The sequence below is a fragment of the Schistosoma haematobium genome, chromosome 1 (genome assembly GCF_000699445.3).
Source record: "Schistosoma haematobium chromosome 1, whole genome shotgun sequence".
NCBI classification, from domain to species: domain Eukaryota; kingdom Metazoa; phylum Platyhelminthes; class Trematoda; order Strigeidida; family Schistosomatidae; genus Schistosoma; species Schistosoma haematobium.
Window position 1 is genome coordinate 89,392,570 of NC_067196.1, and position 20,583 is coordinate 89,413,152.

Consider the following 20,583-nt stretch of genomic DNA (forward strand, 5'->3'; position numbering starts at 1 on the left):
AACTTATCTAAATATCATCATGTATCTATGTTTCACATTCGGGATTATTCAAGCGCTCTACTTGATATTGTCAATTATGAGAATACGTAAATTTGAAGGTGACGATTTTCTATCTGCATAATGGTCCTATTGAGACCAAATGTTAAGAAGATATTCAATGGAACCTAATGTCAATCAAACAACCGAATCATTGACTATTCATTACTCATTCTATTGTCATTTGATCTTACTTATTTGTACACCATTATACACTATTCTCATCAACTGAATAATGAATTTCTTCATTATTTTCTTTGTTTAAATCAACTTGTTACTGGGAGGTATTTCGAAAGAAAACAAACACAAAATGAGAAACGTTTATTCTCTTTAACACAATCGATAGGAAATTTCAACTAGAGTATATCAGTCAATCAGATCCGAAGTGTTCATACAACGAATACAAGGTACTTGATCGAAAGTAGATTATCATTATTATTATTATCATAAGGTATTGATTAGATTTCAAGATAGATGGTTGTCATCTCTTCAGAGTGTTTATTGTGAAGGTGTAATAGCAATGATAAATCGATCTAGTTGTGGTTATTGAGAGTTGCATTATGATTTTATGATGGAAGGTCATTGGTTTACTATAACACTGAGAGCATTGTGGATTGATTGAGCTTAAGAAGTAAAACGATAGGTGTATTTTTCTTTGAAATTCTATTTCTGACATTTTGTTACAATATCTGTTGAGCATAGTTGAAGATGTGAAAACCACTTAATATGTATACTTATTTTTCAGGATGATAGTAATACTCACTTAGTATTGTTTTGCTTGTATTTTCCTATAGAGGTTTTTAATTGGAATTGATCTGTCTGTTTGTAGCATATGTGCATACTGTGAGTATGCCTCGATATTTCTTTAATTCATAAGCTTTTATAAGCAATGACTGATAATGGCTAGCAGTTTGATGCGCGTTTAATCCTATTTGGGACTCGTCAACTGGATGCACCTACATCTCAGAGTTGATGTTCACTGATTAATAACTTCTGTTTGATATAGTGACAGCATTGAAAATGAATTCCACAAAGAGAGAAGACTTCGCTTAACCAACCTTTCATGTTTAATGGCTTATAGCTGCATTCCGTTCAAAATATTCAAAAAGGTAAAACTAAATTCCAACTAATACCATCTAATAATTACTATTTGTATGTATGTATGCATGCACATTGTGGAGGTTACCTAGGCTGTGTGCAATCTAAATTTTGAACATAGAACTATAATTCATTAGTTTAGTGAAGAATTTATTTAATGTAGAGGTAAAGATGAAGGTTGAGCGAAATCGTTACTTGGAAATTTCATCACAGTTTTACATTTTATCAAGATGTATTGAATCTTACTACTGAAATACCGATTCATCCTGTCACGTTTGATTCTATGTAAATCAGTGAGAAATCAGTGATGTTATCATTCACTCTAATTGATGAACAATGATGAGATTTCAAAATTGGCTTCCACAATGCCAAAATATCTCATAATCCATGCAGTGTGCATTGTGTAATAAAAGGCTCTAAAATTATGTAAACTAGTTGGTACTACAAATATCACAGTTCCAATTCCCTTCTCAAAGAAAATTGCATAGCACTGAATCCACCAACCAATAACATTCAAAGCAATTGGTTTATGGAATTCATTACTAATTATTGATCGATTAATATGGAATGTTGTGTTTTATTGCCTAGTTGAATGTTCAACACTTCCATAACTGACATGGATTGTAACTTGAAGAGAACACACATTCCTACCATACGTCAGTGAATTTACAATAAATGTTTCACAAACCAATCAAACAAATAATGAATAATCTTGATTGTGCTTTGAAATAGGTCAACCATATCTACAGATATTCATTCGTCACTGACTCTTGGACACAGTCACTAGTGAGTATATGATGATTATAATCTGAGAGGGTTTTTTTAGAGATTGTAGTAATCTAACAATCAAATTCATGATTCATTAGAAGCTAGATCATCATCGAACATCTGGGTTCGAATCTCGTGGGGCATGATCTTGAATGTGCACTGTTGAAGAGTTCCATACTAGGATGAAACGGCCGTTCATTGCTTACAGGTTTTTCATGGTGGTCTAGCTTCAATTGACTCATCAGTTCAATTATTGAATTACTAAAATATCGGAAAAACCCCTCTGTTTACTGAAAGATTATATTGTGTATAAAGTTGTATGAAATCGGGAAGGAATAATTAAGTGGAGTGTAAGAAAAGCAGAATAATCTCATGTTTGGTAGATGAACATTGATGTTATGTTGTTTCATATGACTACATCGAACAGAAAAGTGAAGAATATGAATCAAGCACATCAATTCATTTGATGATAGTGGGATATTTTACATATACCATCGTCAGTATGTGCATTACGATAACAATATTCCATTTCATTTAACATCAATAATCATAATTTAAACACAACTAATTCAAATACTATCGAAAACTTGTTTATGTAGGCGGGATCAGTTTTGTGACAACAAAACCATGATGTCTCGTAGTGGTTCTGACGCCATTCAGAATTCATAGAAGTTATTCAAATACAAAACTTCATTACGTCATCCCATTTCTAGGCATTCGAAACTGTCAATAAACATAATAAAATATTTCATTTATCTTAAATATTTGTAGTGCAGTGAACGAATACTCACGTGGAAAGAAACCCAATTGTTTTGTTTGATAAAAAATCATACAGTGATTTAGTAAAAAATATGCAAATCATATATTGAGTACATATTGGCACAACTTCTTTGCATTGGTTTTTACATACTGCATTATTGTTTTAATTCAGTTGTTATTTTAATTGTGATTCGTTTCCTTCCTATTCTCTTCATATGAAACTTCTTCTGATTGGCATTCCACTCCGATTGCTGCCACGTACTACTTATATCTGTCAGCCTCATTAACATACACCACACTTGTTCCCTCTTTAAACAGTCGCTCCTTCAGTCGTTCTTCTCATAGTGCACCTTTCCTCCTTGTCGCATTCTATGCCTTGTTCCTCATCGAAATGTGGATTCCGTCGACACTCTGAGCTATATAACTGTCCCCAACTCACAGACAATCTCAGTGCGATGTCCATCCTGCACTCGGAACGTCTCGCGTCTTCTCTCATCTCTCTTCTCAACAGTGAATATCACAAGCAACACCACCTCATCAGATCACTCCACTAGACGTCCACTAACTGCAACAGACAACACCAACTTAATACTCATCTCTAGACCCAACAACGGAATCCACAGTACAGCACCATCTCCACCTCCTCTTTGACAGCGACACTAAATGTTAACAATAAAAACGATAATAATTTCGTCACAGTTCCTTCCAATGAGACGACAATAAAGAAATCACTATATTCATCACGGATCATTCTCACTCTATCAACCGGTAAATCTAATATATTTACACGGTTCAAAATATCAACATATGTGGAATCGTCATCATTGTAGTCTGAACAGAGAGAAATGAAGCTCAACTTATTCATCCTAATCAGTAGCGACTAATGTTCAGAAGATTTTTACATTTGTGAGCTCAGCGAATTCGAGATATTGAGATATTCAATAGTCGATATGTATTTATGATTTCTCGTGTTAAACAGGAGTTCACATACGGACTGAACATTCATGGAAGTGAATGTGTTTGTGACTGGGGCATTTTAACGCACAATCAAGATTATTCATTATTTGCTTGATTGGTTTGTGAAACATTTATTGTAAATTCACTGACGTATGGTAGGAATGTGTGTTCTCTTCAAGTTACAATCCATGTCAGTTATGGAAGTGTTGAACATTCAACTAGGCAATAAAACACAACATTCCATATTAATCGATCAATAATTAGTAATGAATTCCATAAACCAATTGCTTTGAATGTTATTGGTTGGTGGATTCAGTGCTATGCAATTTTCTTTGAGAAGGGAATTGGAACTGTGATATTTGTAGTACCAACTAGTTTACATAATTTTAGAGCCTTTCATTACACAATCCACACTGCATGGATTATGAGATATTTTGGCATTGTGGAAGCCAATTTTGAAATCTCATCATTGTTCATCAATTAGAGTGAATGATAACATCACTGATTTCTCACTGATTTACATAGAACCAAACGTGACAGGATGAATCGGTATTTCAGTATTAACATTCTATAGATCTTGATAAAATGTAAAATCGTAATGAAGTTGGCTTAACATTCATCTTTACGTTAAATAAATTCTTCACTAAGGCACGTCGTCCGCAGCTCGTTTTATGTGTATGCAAGCAATTCGATTTCATAATATTAGCGATACGTTTGGAGTTTGCGTTACGATAGCATGCTATGTAATATATATTGTTTGAATATCGTTGAATCCTAGTTTATAATTCATAAATAGCTCTAGAATTCTATAATTAAAGCAATATGGGTCGACTGTCCAAAAACGAGCCCGGAAAAGCCACAATTCTACAGATAATAACAATTCTGTTATTACATCTACTCCATGTTCTGCTACTCCCTTTGAACCTAATAATGTTCGGAGTGGTCTTACAACACACCTGCTGCTGGATGACTCTAATTTAATAATGAGTTCCACCTCAAGATCAAAATGTATCGATAATATTAAGAGTGAATCAGACACTATCTTTAAGCAGCTAAACGACATGCGTTCTAAAGTTGAGTCACTCGCTAGCTCTTTATCAAAGCATGATGACCTGAAACAAGAAATAAAAACACTATCACCCCTTAAACTGCCTTTGTCGAAAGATATCGTTCCCGCGGAACTTGGTGACATTATAAATGCGGAATCTGTTATCGATTTTATCACTAATGAAGTTACCAACCGAATAGTCTCTCGTAATAACGTGATTATTTATAATATACCTGACAAACCCCCAATAAAACTGATAGGAATTCGATATTAAAAGCATCTGACCTTCAAGACAGTCCATGCCAATTTATTCGACTTGATAAAGAGCACCAGAAATACTCGTGTCCGGTATTGTTCAGATTCGATTCTCATATATTAGCTGAATTGTTGAAAGGGTCCGAAGTTTAGAAACGCTTGTATAGTCTCAGATAAGACCACCAAACAAAGACTTACGCAAAAACGTACCTTGAACGAAAATAAAGGTATTATTATTATTAATGGCTTTATTCAGTATTATATTTTGGTACAATATAGAATTCTCAGCACAGGGTATTTCAACAAGTTACTTAAGCAAAAAAAAACAACCGAAAAACTGTAAAACTTTTCAAATTAGAGACATGGTTATGAATGCAAGTTACTGACTAGCTTGATTCTAACAACCTGTTCGTCACAGAGTATATTTGCTAGGTAAGGTATTATAGAACTTTTATACTTTTGCTTGCGTGCATGGATTTTAGTGTAATAACGTCTCGTTCTACCAGAAGATATACAAGGAGAAAGACAAGAGTGAAGAGGATGGTTAGTATCTGATAAAATAACATCGGCCAGGAGTTTGCATGAATTCAGATGTCTATCCACAACCATATTAATTATGACCTCGAAAGATTCACCACACATCTTGCTAACTGCCTTCAGCACTCTCCGCAATACAGCAAAGTCTTTCCTCAAAAGCCCGGGAAAGAATAGTGGAGAACAGGAAAGAATAATAGGTAATATGCAAGAATTGACAAATTGTAACAGTAAATGACGAGTAATCCCAAGAGCATGCAATCTCTTTATGTAGTAGGTCAGACGGAAAACCTTCTTCGATAACAATAAAACGTGGAAAGACCAACACAGATCAGAGGAAAAGGTGACACCAAGATAATTGACCTTCGACACTGCGTTTATCAAAGAGTCTCCTATGGTACAAGCATTATGGGATCTCAAAATGGTGTTTAGATTCCGTTCATGTCTCATGCCAAAGTTAACAGCTTGATATTTAGACGGATTAAGTATGAGACCATTACCAACAGACCAACAATCAATACGAGACAAAAACTCATTCATTTCTATGGGATGAAAAGAGGAAGAGATAGGCATACATACAGTGAGATCATCCGCATATTTCACAAAAGTGTTTTCTGTGGAAGATGGCAGATCATGCAGAAAAGAAGAAAAACGAAGAAGTAAAAGATCATAACAAATCACGATGCATCAGCTGCTGGATCCACCGATGCAGCTACCCTATCTGGTGTTCTCCAGTACTCTGATTTACCAACGAAGAGTACTGATTTGCCTATTATGCATGTAGTGACATCTGGTAACCAATGTACATCTAATGACGGCACTAATCCGATATTTTCCAGTTTACCATTAGAAGCCCATAAGCAAATACCTAGTTCTAACACGACAGCTCTTAAAAACACTATCAAGATTAAAAAGTCTTTGCTACGTAAGAAGAATGTATGCACAGAACCTTCTGGTTGTAGACCAAATATTACGATGGCCCTACCAAATAAAAATAAGACAATACTTCCGACACCATGCTTTATCCTACGCATCGTAGGGGAGGCCATAAGGGCACACTTGATTCAAATGCCTCACAAGATGGTTACCGAAATCATTTTGTAAGCAGGCCTAACATTGGACAGACCACAGTGAACCAACGTGCCCCACGGTTACCCTCAAACGTTTTAAATAATAAACCTGTGAGACGTGACTATTTTCAACACTTTCCCATTGGGCAAGATGCATTACTAGGTTACTCACTATCAACCCAACACCAACTAGCAAGTGTCTTAACTGTTCACATAGTCAAGTTCAGCAAATTAATCCACTTGATCAAAATAATGATCTTTTTGGCCTTCACAAATCCCTGGTCCACTAGCAGTACAGTTTGTTCAAGCGATAACCCATATGATCAGTCAAACATAATAAACCACAGTCCATGCAAATCCAAACTACATAACATCAATAGGGAAGCTCTCGGTTTTTTTACACTCCACATCCCCTTTTTAAACTTATTACTTATCAATGCACGTTCACTTCTGAACAAAATTTCAGCCTTGAGAACATTAGCTTTTCTAGCCAAACCTTCTTTCATACTTATCACTGAAACATGGTGCTCTCAAGCAGTATCTAATTCAGAATTAAATATCCAGAACTATCGACTTTATCGCTGTGACAGAGAAACTAAGCGAGGAGGTGGTTGTATTATATATGCTTTGGATACCCCAACAACTAGTAAAGTTGAAGATAGTGTCCTGAATAGTTTACCAGAATCAGTCTGGATATCAGTCAACACCCTGAATCATAGTCTACTACTTGGATGTATATACAGAGCTACTGATAGTCCGAATAGTGGGAATGATCTTATTATCAATGCATTCATACATGCATCCTCTCTAAACCTCAATGCTAAGGTTATCACTGGGGATTTCAATTATCCTGGGATCAACTGGAGTACCGGTAGTTGTCAGTCATGTAATGGTGAGTTCTCGGCAACCATTAACATGCACTGCTGGTCACAGTGGGTTCGTACCCCAAATAGAGGCGATAGTATACTCGATCTAGTATTTAGTAGAGATGTTATCCCACTATCTGTAAAAGTATATGATGAATTTGAAAGCAGTGACCATAAGATAGTAGTTTGCGCTCTCCCTATCTATCTCTCTTATAACCCACCCATTCAAAAAACCTGTCAATATAGAGACTATAAGCATGCTGACTGGGACCTCCTGCATTCATTGATTAAACTTTCAGACTGGCATAACTTTTTTTCATGTAATAGTCTCATGGATGCTATCGACGAATTCTATCTGATCGTTAACTCTTGTTTAGATTCCTGTGTACCTCTTAAAACGTACAGGTTCAGTAAACCTCACAAATTATATATACCAGGTAAATATCGTGAGAAACCAAGACACCTACAGAAACGTTATTTCAAGTCAAACGACTTCACGGCAGTAGCACAAATAACAATAATTTTTAATCAAATCAAAGAAAAACATAGGTTCAAAGCCATTAATGAGAAGCTGTTAACACTTAATACTAACTCAAAGGTACTAAACTTAACTCTCCTTTTCAATAAACGCTCTAAAGCAACTCAAAATGTTGATATACCATGCATCCAGCATAACAGCACTTTCATATACGACTCTAAAACTATGGCAGAACTTTTCAGTGATATTTCTGAGAATGGTGTAGGAATCATAAGTGGCTCTGCTTCAAGAGTTATGTGCGTGAGTAGCAACTCAATAAAATCTATCTCCTTCATATGCATGAAAACTAATAAGGCTATAAATTCCCTTAAGCTTTCAAGAGGTCATGGAGCAGACGAGATTTCATCATTTCTCCACAAATATGGTGGTCCAGATATTCCACTTCTTCTTCTTCTTAAGTTGTTTACTCTCTCTATAGAAACTGGTTCTTACTCTTACTGTTGGAAAACCTCGTGCTTCTTACCACGTTACAAATCTGGAGATAAGAATGACATGAACAATTATCGGCCGATAAATATTACTCCACTTATCTCTAGGATTGTGGAAAACATTATAAGTGTTGAACTTTCCAACTATTTACTCGCTGGAAAATTTATCAATGATACTCAACATGGATTCCTTAAAAATAGATCTTTCATGACGTGCCATTTTGACTTCTTTAATTTAGTCTATTCTCTACGAAGCCAATGCAATCTAGTCTTAGTGGTATATCTGGACATTTCTAAAGCCTTCGACATGGTTAGTCGCCAATTTCTTATAGGTGAACTTGCATCTTATGTCGTTCAAAATCCTTTGCTATCTTGGTTTGATTCCTTTCTCAGCAATCGACATCAACTAGTTAAAATTAACTCCTCATTGTTTAACGCTGTCCCTATTAGAAATGGTGTAATACAAGGTAGTGTCTTGAGCCCTTTGCTATTTTTAGTGTTTATCAATGATATTTGTTAAGGTTTTTGTGTCGGTAAGCCCCTTCTATATTCAGATGATTTTAAAGTGGTATATTCATTTTCTGCACATGAGCTGAACAATGTACAAAATTGCATCAGCATGTAGCTTAACAAGGTAGCACAGTGGTGCTTAAAATGGCAACTGGAGCTTAATTCGGCTAAAGGTAGATGGATATGCTTCGGCGACACATCGATCAACCTAGACATTACTATAAATGTAGAAGTGTTATCTGTGTTACATACAGTAGTAGACTTAGGACTTAGATACTCCCAAGACTTGTCGTTTACAGAACAGATATTGGAACAGACCTCTTAGTCCCAACGTCTTTTAAGTTACACAACTCGAAGCCTTCATAACAATGAGTCACGTATTTTAATGTACAAAGTTTGTGTTCGACTACTTCCAGAATATTGCACGTTTATTCGTAGCAGTTCGCGCATATAGGATAAATAAGGGCTGGAATCAGTTCAGAGACGATTTACACTTCGTATTCTTGCAGCTGATTGCACCTTGACTTATAATTCTAGATGTAATAAACTTGGGTTAGACCCTTTATGGAAGAGGAGACTCAAACTAAATCTTATAATCTTTTTCTTCAAACTACTTATTAAACTATCCTTTACATCCAATCACGTGATTCAATATGCACAAACTCCTCATTATGACATCCGTAGTTCCTTGTCACTAGTGAAACGAACTTATTCTAAATCATCTCTTTATATGAATTACTTCACCTGTAAATTTTCTAGACTCTGGAATAATCTACCACAATCTATCCGTACGATAAAATCACTGCCATTATTTGTTCGCTGCATCGATGCGTACTGCTCCTCTGAAAATGCGTTGAACGTTTTAGCACCTGTGAGTGTATCTCATTCGACAAGTAATATTATAGGAAGTTTAAATATTTAGCCATTTTTATTAGTGAATTACCTGAGCAAAACCACCTACTTGTTGGCACTTTATGTTAACACCGTCCCTAGCAAGTTTGACTACTTTGAATAACATCCAACATCAACAGTATATCACTGTGTCACATGACACACGCATTTTGGTAGATCTGGTTGACTTGTTTTGGTAATTACTGCTTTGTTGTTCCATACTCTCTGTTTTCGTTTTAATTTCTCTAGTTGTAGATAATTATCACTGATTCGATCTGGCACACGAAATGACCTTAATTGCACCGTTCATAAATCAACAGGCTGTCCATTTAAGAAAAATTAAAAGTTCGCAGCTGATGTAGTGCATTGCTGTAAAATACATGTACTACCTAAACAATTACTGAACTAGTATACTTAAAACTTTCTTTTATCACATGCTTGTTCTGCACGTCTAACGTTACTATTTATATCAAATTGATCATGCTTGTAAACTGGCGTGAATTCTGTAAGTATTATTTACACAATATATAAATTATTATCATATGATTTCCTTCATCAATGTAAATGTAAAGAAATTTTGAAATCTGTTTTCTCTTTCAAGTCTCTCCTTTCCACTCACTTGTTTTCAGTTATACAATACTTTTTGACAGCTAACTGTGAAATTACTCTCGACATATGATACCTTCTAAACTAAACTGTAATAATTGGTCTTTTGGTATCAGTATCGAGACTACCCTAAACAATATGAATTGAATGTTGATGTAGAAGCTATTTCCGATACAACACAGAATGCACCAATCCAATCACAATTGACGGAGAAGATTTGGAAGATGTAAAAACCTTTACGTATTTGGGCAGCATCATTGATGAACAGGGTGGATCTGATGCAGATGTGAAGGCGCGGATCGGCAAAGCAAGAGCAGCATATTTACAACTGAGGAACGTCTGGAACTCAAAGCAACTGTCAACCAACACCAAGGTCAGGATCTCCAATACAAATGTCAAGACAGTTCTACTGTATGGGGCAGAAACCTGGAGAACTACGAAAGCCATCATCCAGAAAATACAGGTGTTTATTAACAATTGTCTACGCAAAATACTTCGGATCCATTGGCAGGACACTATTAGCAACAACCTACTGTGGGAGAGAACAAACCAGATCCCAGCGGAGGAAGAAATCAGGAAGAAGCGCTGGAAGTGGATAGGACACACATTGAGGAAAGCACTCAACTGTGTCACAAGACAAACCCTCACATGGAATCCTGAAGGCCAAAGGAAAAGAGGTAGACCAAAGACCACATTACGCCGAGAAATGGAAATGGACATGAGAAAAATGAACAAGAATTGGATGGAACTAGAAAAGAAGGCCCAGGACAGAGTGGGTTGGAGAATGCTGGTCAGCGGCCTATGCTCCATTGGGAGTAACAGGCGTAAGTAGAAGCTATTGGAATCAGATAATCTATATGAAATGATAAGTATGATTCTTTTGACGATAGACGAACTGGACTCAGTCAATTTCCTTCTCTCTACGTACTTTTATTTATTGTAACAGAACAAGTGAAGTAATTTAGAAAACCGAGAACCGATTTTATGATGGAAATGTCCAGCTCCGTTCTAATTATCTGACGTTTTCGAAGTTGATCCTCGGTAAGATCATGGGAGAGAAATATTCATGGATCTCATGCTAGGACCGAGTCGATGTTCAATATTTCTTGATTTTCAATTATTATTTAGAGAAATCATTTGCGGATATGAACTACGATTGTCGAAATGGGAAACCGATTCCTTGACGAAATCACGTTTTTCAATGTTAGTTGGATATGTATTTGTAATAGACATAGCTATTTTATCAGTTTGTACAATAGTATTTCAATATTGATGATACAACAATGAATCGGTTGGTGGTTTCATATCTTCAAATATCTGTCTTTGTATGGATCGATCGTGTTTAGACCAAATTAGGTCACTACGGCTCATCGTCGAACAATTATCTGAATTGAACTGGTCACTATACATCAACATCCATAGAAAAGCAAGAGCTCCATTCCTACAATTGAAAAGCATGTGAAACTCAAAACAATTTTCAAATAATATCAACGTCAGATACTTCACTACTAACGTCATGACAGTTCTATTGTACGGAGCTGAAACGTGGAGAATAACTATAACCATCATGAAGAAGGTACATGTATTTATGAATAGTTGTCTATGCGAGATACTCAACATCCATTGGCCGGATACCATCAGCAACAACATTCTGTGGGAGAGGACAAATCAGCTTCCATCTGAATGCGAAATGCGGAAAAGACGTTGGAAGTGGATAGAACACACTTTGAGAAAATCACCATATCGCATCACGAGGCAGGTCCCAACTCAGAATGCTGAAGGGAAGCGGAATAGATGAAGGCCGAAGGACAAATTGTACCGAGAATAGGAAGCAGACATTAGAAAATGAATAACAACAGAAATAAATGGAAAGGATTGATCAGGACAGAGTTGGACGGAGAATGCTAACGGGCGGCCTATGCTCCTCCACGAGGAGTAACGGGCGTTAGTAAGTAAGTAACTTATGTGGTTAAATAATAAGTTCTTTTAGTTCAGTTTTCAATCTGAAGTATGTTTATCAAGATAAAACTAAAATGATATCCATCACGCAGCTTAATCTTGTTGAACTAATATATCAACCTACAGGGTTCAGATGATTGAAGTGTTGTTGAGTTCATACTTCTCAGCAATTTGAGATATTTTAAGTAAATCAGATGGTTATTAAATCTCCACTCAAATAATTCGGACTGAAACAAAACACCGGTCGACTCAAGCGAAAATTAGTGATCACATTCAGTTTATGGTTCTATGTTCGATAAGTATTTCTATTTTCAAATCCACACATCTCAAGCATCTTCTACAATGTACATACCTCTGATTTTAATTTGTAATCATTAGACGGTATTGGTCGGAAGTTTGCATTACCATTCGGAATATTATCTGTCTGATATCCAGTTGTCATACAAAGCTGAGTACACTTAGAGCACCAATAATCCCAGTGTCCTTAGAACGTTTGAATTTTGGTCATCCGTGGTGTAATTTGTGAATGGTGTTTGATAGATTACAGTATTGAATATCAATGATAAGAAATCATCAACCGTGAACAATGACTTCGTACACATTAAACAAGTGGAACGATGTGTGAACTTAGTGGGTACATCGATACAACGTAAGTTATCAACGTATTTACATTTACAAATAAAATGTGTGTAGTCTAAGCCATGTTATTTCAATAGTGTATTTTCCATCGTACTGTGGTTTTCACATCTCCAACTATGCTCAACAGATATTGTAACAAAATGTCACAAATAGAATTTCAAAGAAAAATACACTTATCGTTTTACTTCTTAAGCTCAATCAATCCACAATGCTCTCAGTATTATAGTAAACCAATGACCTTCCATCATAAAATCATAATGCAACTCTCAATAACCACAACTAGATCGATTTATCATTGCTATTACACCTTCACAATAAACACTCTGAAGAGATGACAACCATCTATCTTGAAATCTAATCAATACCTTATGATAATAATAATAATGATAATCTACTTTCGATCAAGTACCTTGTATTCGTTGTATGAACACTTCGGATCTGATTGACTGATATACTCTAGTTGAAATTTCCTATCGATTGTGTTAAAGAGAATAAACGTTTCTCATTTTGTGTTTGTTTTCTTTCGAAATACCTCCCAGTAACAAGTTGATTTAAACAAAGAAAATAATGAAGAAATTCATTATTCAGTTGATGAGAATAGTGTATAATGGTGTACAAATAAGTAAGATCAAATGACAATAGAATGAGTAATGAATAGTCAATGATTCGGTTGTTTGATTGACATTAGGTTCCATTGAATATCTTCTTAACATTTGGTCTCAATAAGACCATTATGCAGATAGAAAATCGTCACCTTCAAATTTACGTATTCTCATAATTGACAATATCAAGTAGAGCGCTTGAATAATCCCGAATGTGAAACATAGATACATGATGATATTTAGATAAGTTTGTGTATATTCAATTATCGCTGATACACATCCCTTTGATGAAATGATGAGAAAAAGTGAATAAGGAATTACAATGAAGTGTTTATCATTCATTCAATAAATCTACATGGATAATTGAAATGTGAAGCGTAGTGAAAGTGATTAGACTGTGATGTTGTTGTGAATGAGAATAAGACTGAGAACAATGCAGAACTGTCTTGTCACAGACAACAGTCTATTGTTGTGTCGGTAGAGCAGTTCGGTGAGTTTGAGTTAATGGTTTTGATTTTACCACTAGTCACTTACTAATATGATTGAGTTATAGTGTGGTGATGAGAGGAACAGAAGTGTCAGTAATGACAACAACTTCAATGGATTTATTGACATTGAAAAATTCCCATTATATTACAACACAATTGTATGAATGAAGAATATCTTTTCAATAATTTCTCATCAGATTCTACAATTATCCCATATACAAGTTAATAATACATATAATTGGCCAGATTTAAGGCAGATTACATCATCATTCGGAAATTGTAATATGTGAATCAGGAATTGTTGTTTGTGATACAAACTCAAATGAAATCGTTAATGTTGGGGCTAACTAAGATGAAGTTGTTAACTTGAATCAGTTTATAAGCGAAAATTCACATTGGAGAAGGATAATAGGGGTAGAACAGGCCTACTAGATGTTCTATTTACAAGAAGGGAAGACGGGTCGCTAAGAAGAAACATAAAAGGAAAATTACCTCGATGGACCAGTATACAAACTTTGTTCCTTTGCAACACAAAAGGAACCTTATTAAGACACTGCATCATAGAATCAAGAATATATGCTCTCTGGATACGATTGAAGATGAAACAAAGGCATTATACAAAACCTTGAAGGAAAATGACTATCCCAAGAAATTTATTGATAGAAAACATAACCAATAAACGACAGCATAGAGAATGCCTAACTGTAAATTTAAATCCTCCGTATATGCGCTTACAATTCAGAGGCGATGCACCGAGTGAAATGGTAAGACTGAAGTTAAGTAGATCAATTCAAAGGACTTATAATTCAGGTAAACTACAACTAATGTTTTCCACACGTCCAATAATCACTCCGAGAATGGAAGATAATTTGCCTAGATTGGCCACCTCTTTCTGTATCCATCACTTCAACTGCTCCTGTGGAGCAAGTTATATTGGCAGATGTTCTAGGAATTTGTACATTCGGCCTCGTGAGCACTTCCACGTGTGCTTAAGCAAAGGTGTAGTCAAAACGGTTAACAGCTCCATTTGAGACCACCTACTTCAGACGAGACATACAGCCAGCATGAAGCAATCTTTCGCACTAATATATCGTGGTAACGGTAGTCTACAGAATTCCGTCAGACTGAGAATCCTACAGACGGCTGAAGCAATTGCTATTCGGATCAAAAAGCCAGAGCTTTGCATCCAAAAGTAATAACATTGTCAAACTGATTAATACATGCCTTATTTTGGCCTTTGTAATATATTATAATTATGGACTTATAACTGTAGAGCCTGATGATGAAGTTATTGAAAACAACTGTTCTCTCAAACATTCTTCAATTTCAAAAGTAATATTTTCAACCCAGGACCTATCACTCTCGCTCGCGAGCGCTTAACCATTAGACAACTGAGCCGGCCGGCATTCAACGGTGTTAATATCTAACCAATCTACTATTGAGATTACTAAAATCTCAACAAAACCCCTTCTGAAATTATTTATTACACAATTTCAGATGGTGGTTGGAGGTAGTCAACAGGAAACCCTGGACCCGGGTTTCGTGCTACTTGGCACTCGTCAGCAAGGTGTACCTGTAATCTTGAGGGAACTGATGCTCCCTGGAGAGTCACCTAGACTGGTGGCCACATTGCAACATGATCGATAGCATTCGATCTGCACTAATAAGGACTAGACAAGCATGACATTGATCACTACCCAGTGATCAATCAATTGTGATTACACAATATCGGTGGTGTTTTGTTCTCTGAGCTGGATGGTCCAGCTCAGAGAACAAAACACCACCGAAATCATCCACCTGAGCTACAAATCTTACACAATTTCATTTCACTTATAAAGTGATTCATAATAAATAAAGCAAGAACAAATATTGGTGCAGAATAGTATGAATTCATATTATTTCGAGGTTTCTCGTCAGCTGATTACAAACCAAAAAATGTGATAGAAAATTTTTACATTGAGATAGAGTGAAAACAATTGACATAGATGAGTGTAAATAACTGGGTTACAATAATAACTATATATATATATATATATATATATATATATATATATATAAAGAAACAGGTCAGAGGTCAAAAGGAATTACTTCGGGTTGGGTGGTGTAATAATAGAATTGAATGATCATGAGATAGGTTACGCAATAATAATTAAGTAGAATTTGGAAAGTTAAGATAATTTAAGAGGATCAGGTAGTGGAAATGTGTTAATAATAATGTGATTTAAGAATTATGTAATAGGGGAGGAGTATAAATATTTTAAAATAAATAAATAAATAATAAAATAAAAAAGGGTTACCAGGGTATTGATAAGTTAATTAAAGTCTCTTTTTGAATGCATAAGTCAGGTTTAAGTTTTTTGATCATAATGCCTTCAGCAAAACGAAGGGTGGTCGTACTTCTTTGTCTATTGATAACTTTGAAAGCATGAGGAATGTCGATGGTGTGCCCGGTGTCAAGTAGATGTCGAGCTATTGCGCTATTGAAAGCCTTAGTCCCTCGCAGCCTCAAGTTTTTTGGAACATGCTCAGTAATGCGGACATGCACTCTTCTCTCAGTTCTTCTAATGTATGTGTTTTGGCACGTACATGTAAATTGGTAGATGCAGTTGGAGCTACTAAGAAAAGAGGGCTTGTCGATTTTGGTTTGTCGAAGTGAGCAGTTCGTTCACCATACTGTCATAAGTTTTGCTGCAAGGTAGGTGACTCATCTATGTCAATTGTTTTCACTCTATCTCAATGTAAAAATTCTATCACATTTTTGGTTTGTAATCAGCTCACAAGACACCTCGAAATAATATGAATTCATACTATTCTGTACCAATATTTGTTCTTGCTTTATTTAAATTCATAAAGGGAACCAAGTGCATGATTTATATTATTCAGCCCCAACAATAACGATAATATTTGATTTTGTATAACAAACAACAATTCTTAATTCACATACTACAATTTACAAATGATTAAGTAAATTGGTTTAAATTTGCAAAATATTCACTTACTCTGGGAAATTCGACTTTACTGTACATACATGAAACAGGTGTTTCCAGTACTCTTTCAATAATTGGATAGTCTTTGTACGATAACGCTCCACAGCAGAAAAACTATAGACAACAGATCATCAGAGTCTTCGATTTGATTACAAATTACACTCTTTTGTAATTGATCAAACTCCATTCGATAATAAACTCGTTCCTCATATTGTTTAATAGTAGAACTCAGCGAGCTATTAACTAAATTAAGGAACTATAATGATATGAAGATCAGTGTGTCACGATATATTAGGTTCAGTTTATATCAAACAAACCCTGTCTTCCGTTAAAGCTACTTTAAATGCCATTCCGATCCACATACAAGTCACGATAAACAAAATGAAAATGTTCTGAACAGAGGTATGAGTGAAATACATTTGTTCATATTGAACATATCACTTACCAAATATATGATCACTTTCTGTTTCTTCGAGTGTCCATAAATGCCAACAAATGATCCTAGTACACCGAGACCACCTGAGATACTGACAACCAGGAAGATCTCTGGTTTCGCATTTTGTAGTATAGTTCTGAATTGATTTAATGTGATTTGTGGTTGAATTCCGAGTGTTAACAGAACAACACCGAATACCTGGATTGTATAAATAAGATGAAATGAATAACCATATGGGGAGAACACATGTAATGATACTTACTACAAAACTACAATTGCACAGGATGAATATTTTAGTCCAAGATCCACTTGACAATAACATTTCAATATTGTTCACTGAGATGATGATATTGTGTATGCTGTATGTACTGGTAATAAATGTGAGTCAATGTATCGTTCACTTTCAATGTGAATTTTCACAGAATATCAAGTGAAATAGTAAAATTAATTGGGATTCATCTGAATTAATTTATTCATTGTACTGTGCATTTCTAATAGAAATTCATGCACAACACAAAGTTAACTTACTTAATTCAGAAGCACTAATGAATCACATCATCAACATTATCATTGTCACTATGGTTCGGCTTCATTTTATTATCAAATTCAAAAGTATACAACTTGTCATTATAAGTAGTTAAAATTTGGTTTGATGTATGTTTATGCATTTGTTAGTGGTAATTGTGATGTAGTGAACGAGAACACAAGTGTATTTGAGAAGAAAATTACAGACTATCTTTTGAAAATATCTGATAACCATTACGTATATACTGCATTTGCAAAATGTCAATTCATCGTCTCAAACTTGACTGTTCCTTCTGCAAATGTCAATCAATCGTCTCAGAATTCATTGTGCTTCTGGTTCCACACTAATCAGTCTCTGTTTACACCCTCTTCTGTTTGATCTTCTCAACCTCCTGTTTCAGGTATTTCACTTTCGATTGATAATACACGCTACTCACATCTGTCAACATCACTAGCTCACACGTGTTATAGTCACACTTACATTCACATAATCAGGTCATGGTCATACAGAGATGACATGGACATTATGAGTGGTTGCATACTCAGTATGTCCAACAGTATTTCCTCAGTTATGACAGGTAACTGTTCATTCGAAATCATGAGGACATACTTCAAAATGATAAAGACAGTCGATTGACCAAAATAACGTTGAAGAACACAAGCTGTGAATGTACGTAACAATTATTTTGAATATCTGTAATTGTGGTCGTTCAGTTAACTGAGAGTAAACAGGATGAGATTCATGGGGACTAAGTGTATTTCATGAACGATGATCAATGTAATATAGAAATACTGAGAAAGGCAAATTCAATATCGACTTAATCAGCGTATTATAGTGCATATCAATGATTGTGGAGATTAAATGAAATAATGAAATATGTGAATAATGCTATACGTATTCACAGTAATATTTGCACTAACCATCTCTACAATCCCCTCAAACGGTTACGTAAACTAATGAAGGTTTTATTATCAATCCAAATAACGCATACAATTTCGTTATTGCAAGAACACCGTGTTTGAATGAATAACTACGGAACATATTCACAACTAATCCTCCAAGTATCTGTGGAAGCCAAGTCCTGAGAAATACTGAACATATTATGTACGATAAAATTTAGTACACATAGTTCCCCTTATCATTTTGAAAAGAGCAAGAACAAACATTCTAGCAGAATAGCATGAATTCATTTGATTTCGTTGGTTCTCGTCAGCTGCTCATAACCTGTGATATTTAAAATCATAATTGCATAATGGGTTTAAATTACTTACATAAAAGTTTGATTGGAAGTTATATTGAAGACATATTTGTATAGTATAGTAATGATGTAAATAAATTTAATAGACTGAATATTATAAATATATACCTTATGTGATGAAAGAACATTGTGACGACAGTTCAAACGGCTAGAAACAAGTAAACCTTGATAGGAATAAAATGAGTAGAGTTCAGTTGATAAAATAAGATAGTTGGAATAAAACTCAATGGTGTAATAAATGCAAGAAAGAGTTTAAAGAAAAGAAAAAAATATTAAGATACAACGAAGGAATATTAATCACCAAGGCAAGGAAAGATTAATAACCATCTCCTTTTGAACACATAAATCCGGCTTTTGGCGTCTGATAGCAACTGCCTCAGCGAAATTCAGAAGACTGGAGTTTGGCTGCTTACTAATCACCTTGAATGATTGCAGGGTATCGACTTGATGTCCTGTATCAAGAAGATGTTTGGTGATTGCACTATTTAGAATCTTTCTTTCTCTTGTTCTGAGGCTTTTTGGAACATGTTCGAAAAAAATCTGAGATATGCCCTCCTTTCTGTTCGGCCAATATAGCTGCTTTGACAGGTACACGTAAATTCATAAATACAATTGGCGGTAACATGAAAAGGATGCTCATCAACCTTTGATTGAGTTATTGAGCATGTTGTTTTATACAGAATTTGAAGTTTGGCCGCCAGATAAGTTCTGGCTAGCGCAGTATTCAGTCTCTGTTGATTGTGTTTGCAACCTCATCACCTTTGAAGTTAAGACTTATAGTTATTGGTTTTTTACTTACAGTAAAGATGATGAAAATGAAGTAATATTGAGTGTTAAACGTTTGATCGGATTCAAAGACAGCCTTGTTGACAGTTTACTGAGGGAAGTATGAACCGTCCTTTGAAAAATATATCAAGAATAAAGTGGTCGATCGAAGAAAAATGTTAAGGTGATTTCATTCTCAATGGTTGTAGATGATTTTGTTTGATTCCTTTTTGATAACTCGGATAATGATACGACTGAAGCTATAGAGAGAAGCATTAAAGTGTTTTAAAGATCTTCAGGAGAGGAATTGAATTAATAATCAAACATATGATGACTCGAGATCTCGAGGGTCCGGATTAACGTATTTAAATGGACTACCATAACTACACAAACCTGAGTCTTCTGTCAGAAATATCTTATTAACGATCAATTATCCATCTCTCAAACTCGTAGGATGTTTAGTGGATCAATTAGAACCCACTCGGTTTAAATCATGTGTTCATAGTTTGAAAGACGCTTCCAAGTTTACTCAGATACTAGAGAATTTTAACAGCTTTGA

The 20,583-nt window shown here is 35.2% G+C and overlaps 2 protein-coding genes across 2 annotated transcripts in view; one reads left to right on the top strand and one right to left on the bottom strand.

Annotated features, from left to right (window-relative positions):
- MS3_00002411 (uncharacterized protein) overlaps positions 1-20,583 on the top strand; it is a 39,534-nt gene that overhangs the window by 1,588 nt on the left and 17,363 nt on the right. The gene's annotated exons all lie outside the window — the stretch shown is intronic.
- On the bottom strand, positions 12,087-18,408 carry MS3_00002412 (uncharacterized protein). The gene is made up of 6 exons (XM_051209989.1): positions 17,738-18,408; positions 17,485-17,673; positions 17,357-17,431; positions 17,200-17,295; positions 17,052-17,153; positions 12,087-13,846 (listed from the first exon to the last, which is right to left on the bottom strand). The coding sequence occupies exons 1-6, from the start codon at positions 17,795-17,797 to the stop codon at positions 13,694-13,696; spliced, it is 675 nt and encodes a 224-aa protein (XP_051075475.1). The 5' UTR covers positions 17,798-18,408; the 3' UTR covers positions 12,087-13,693.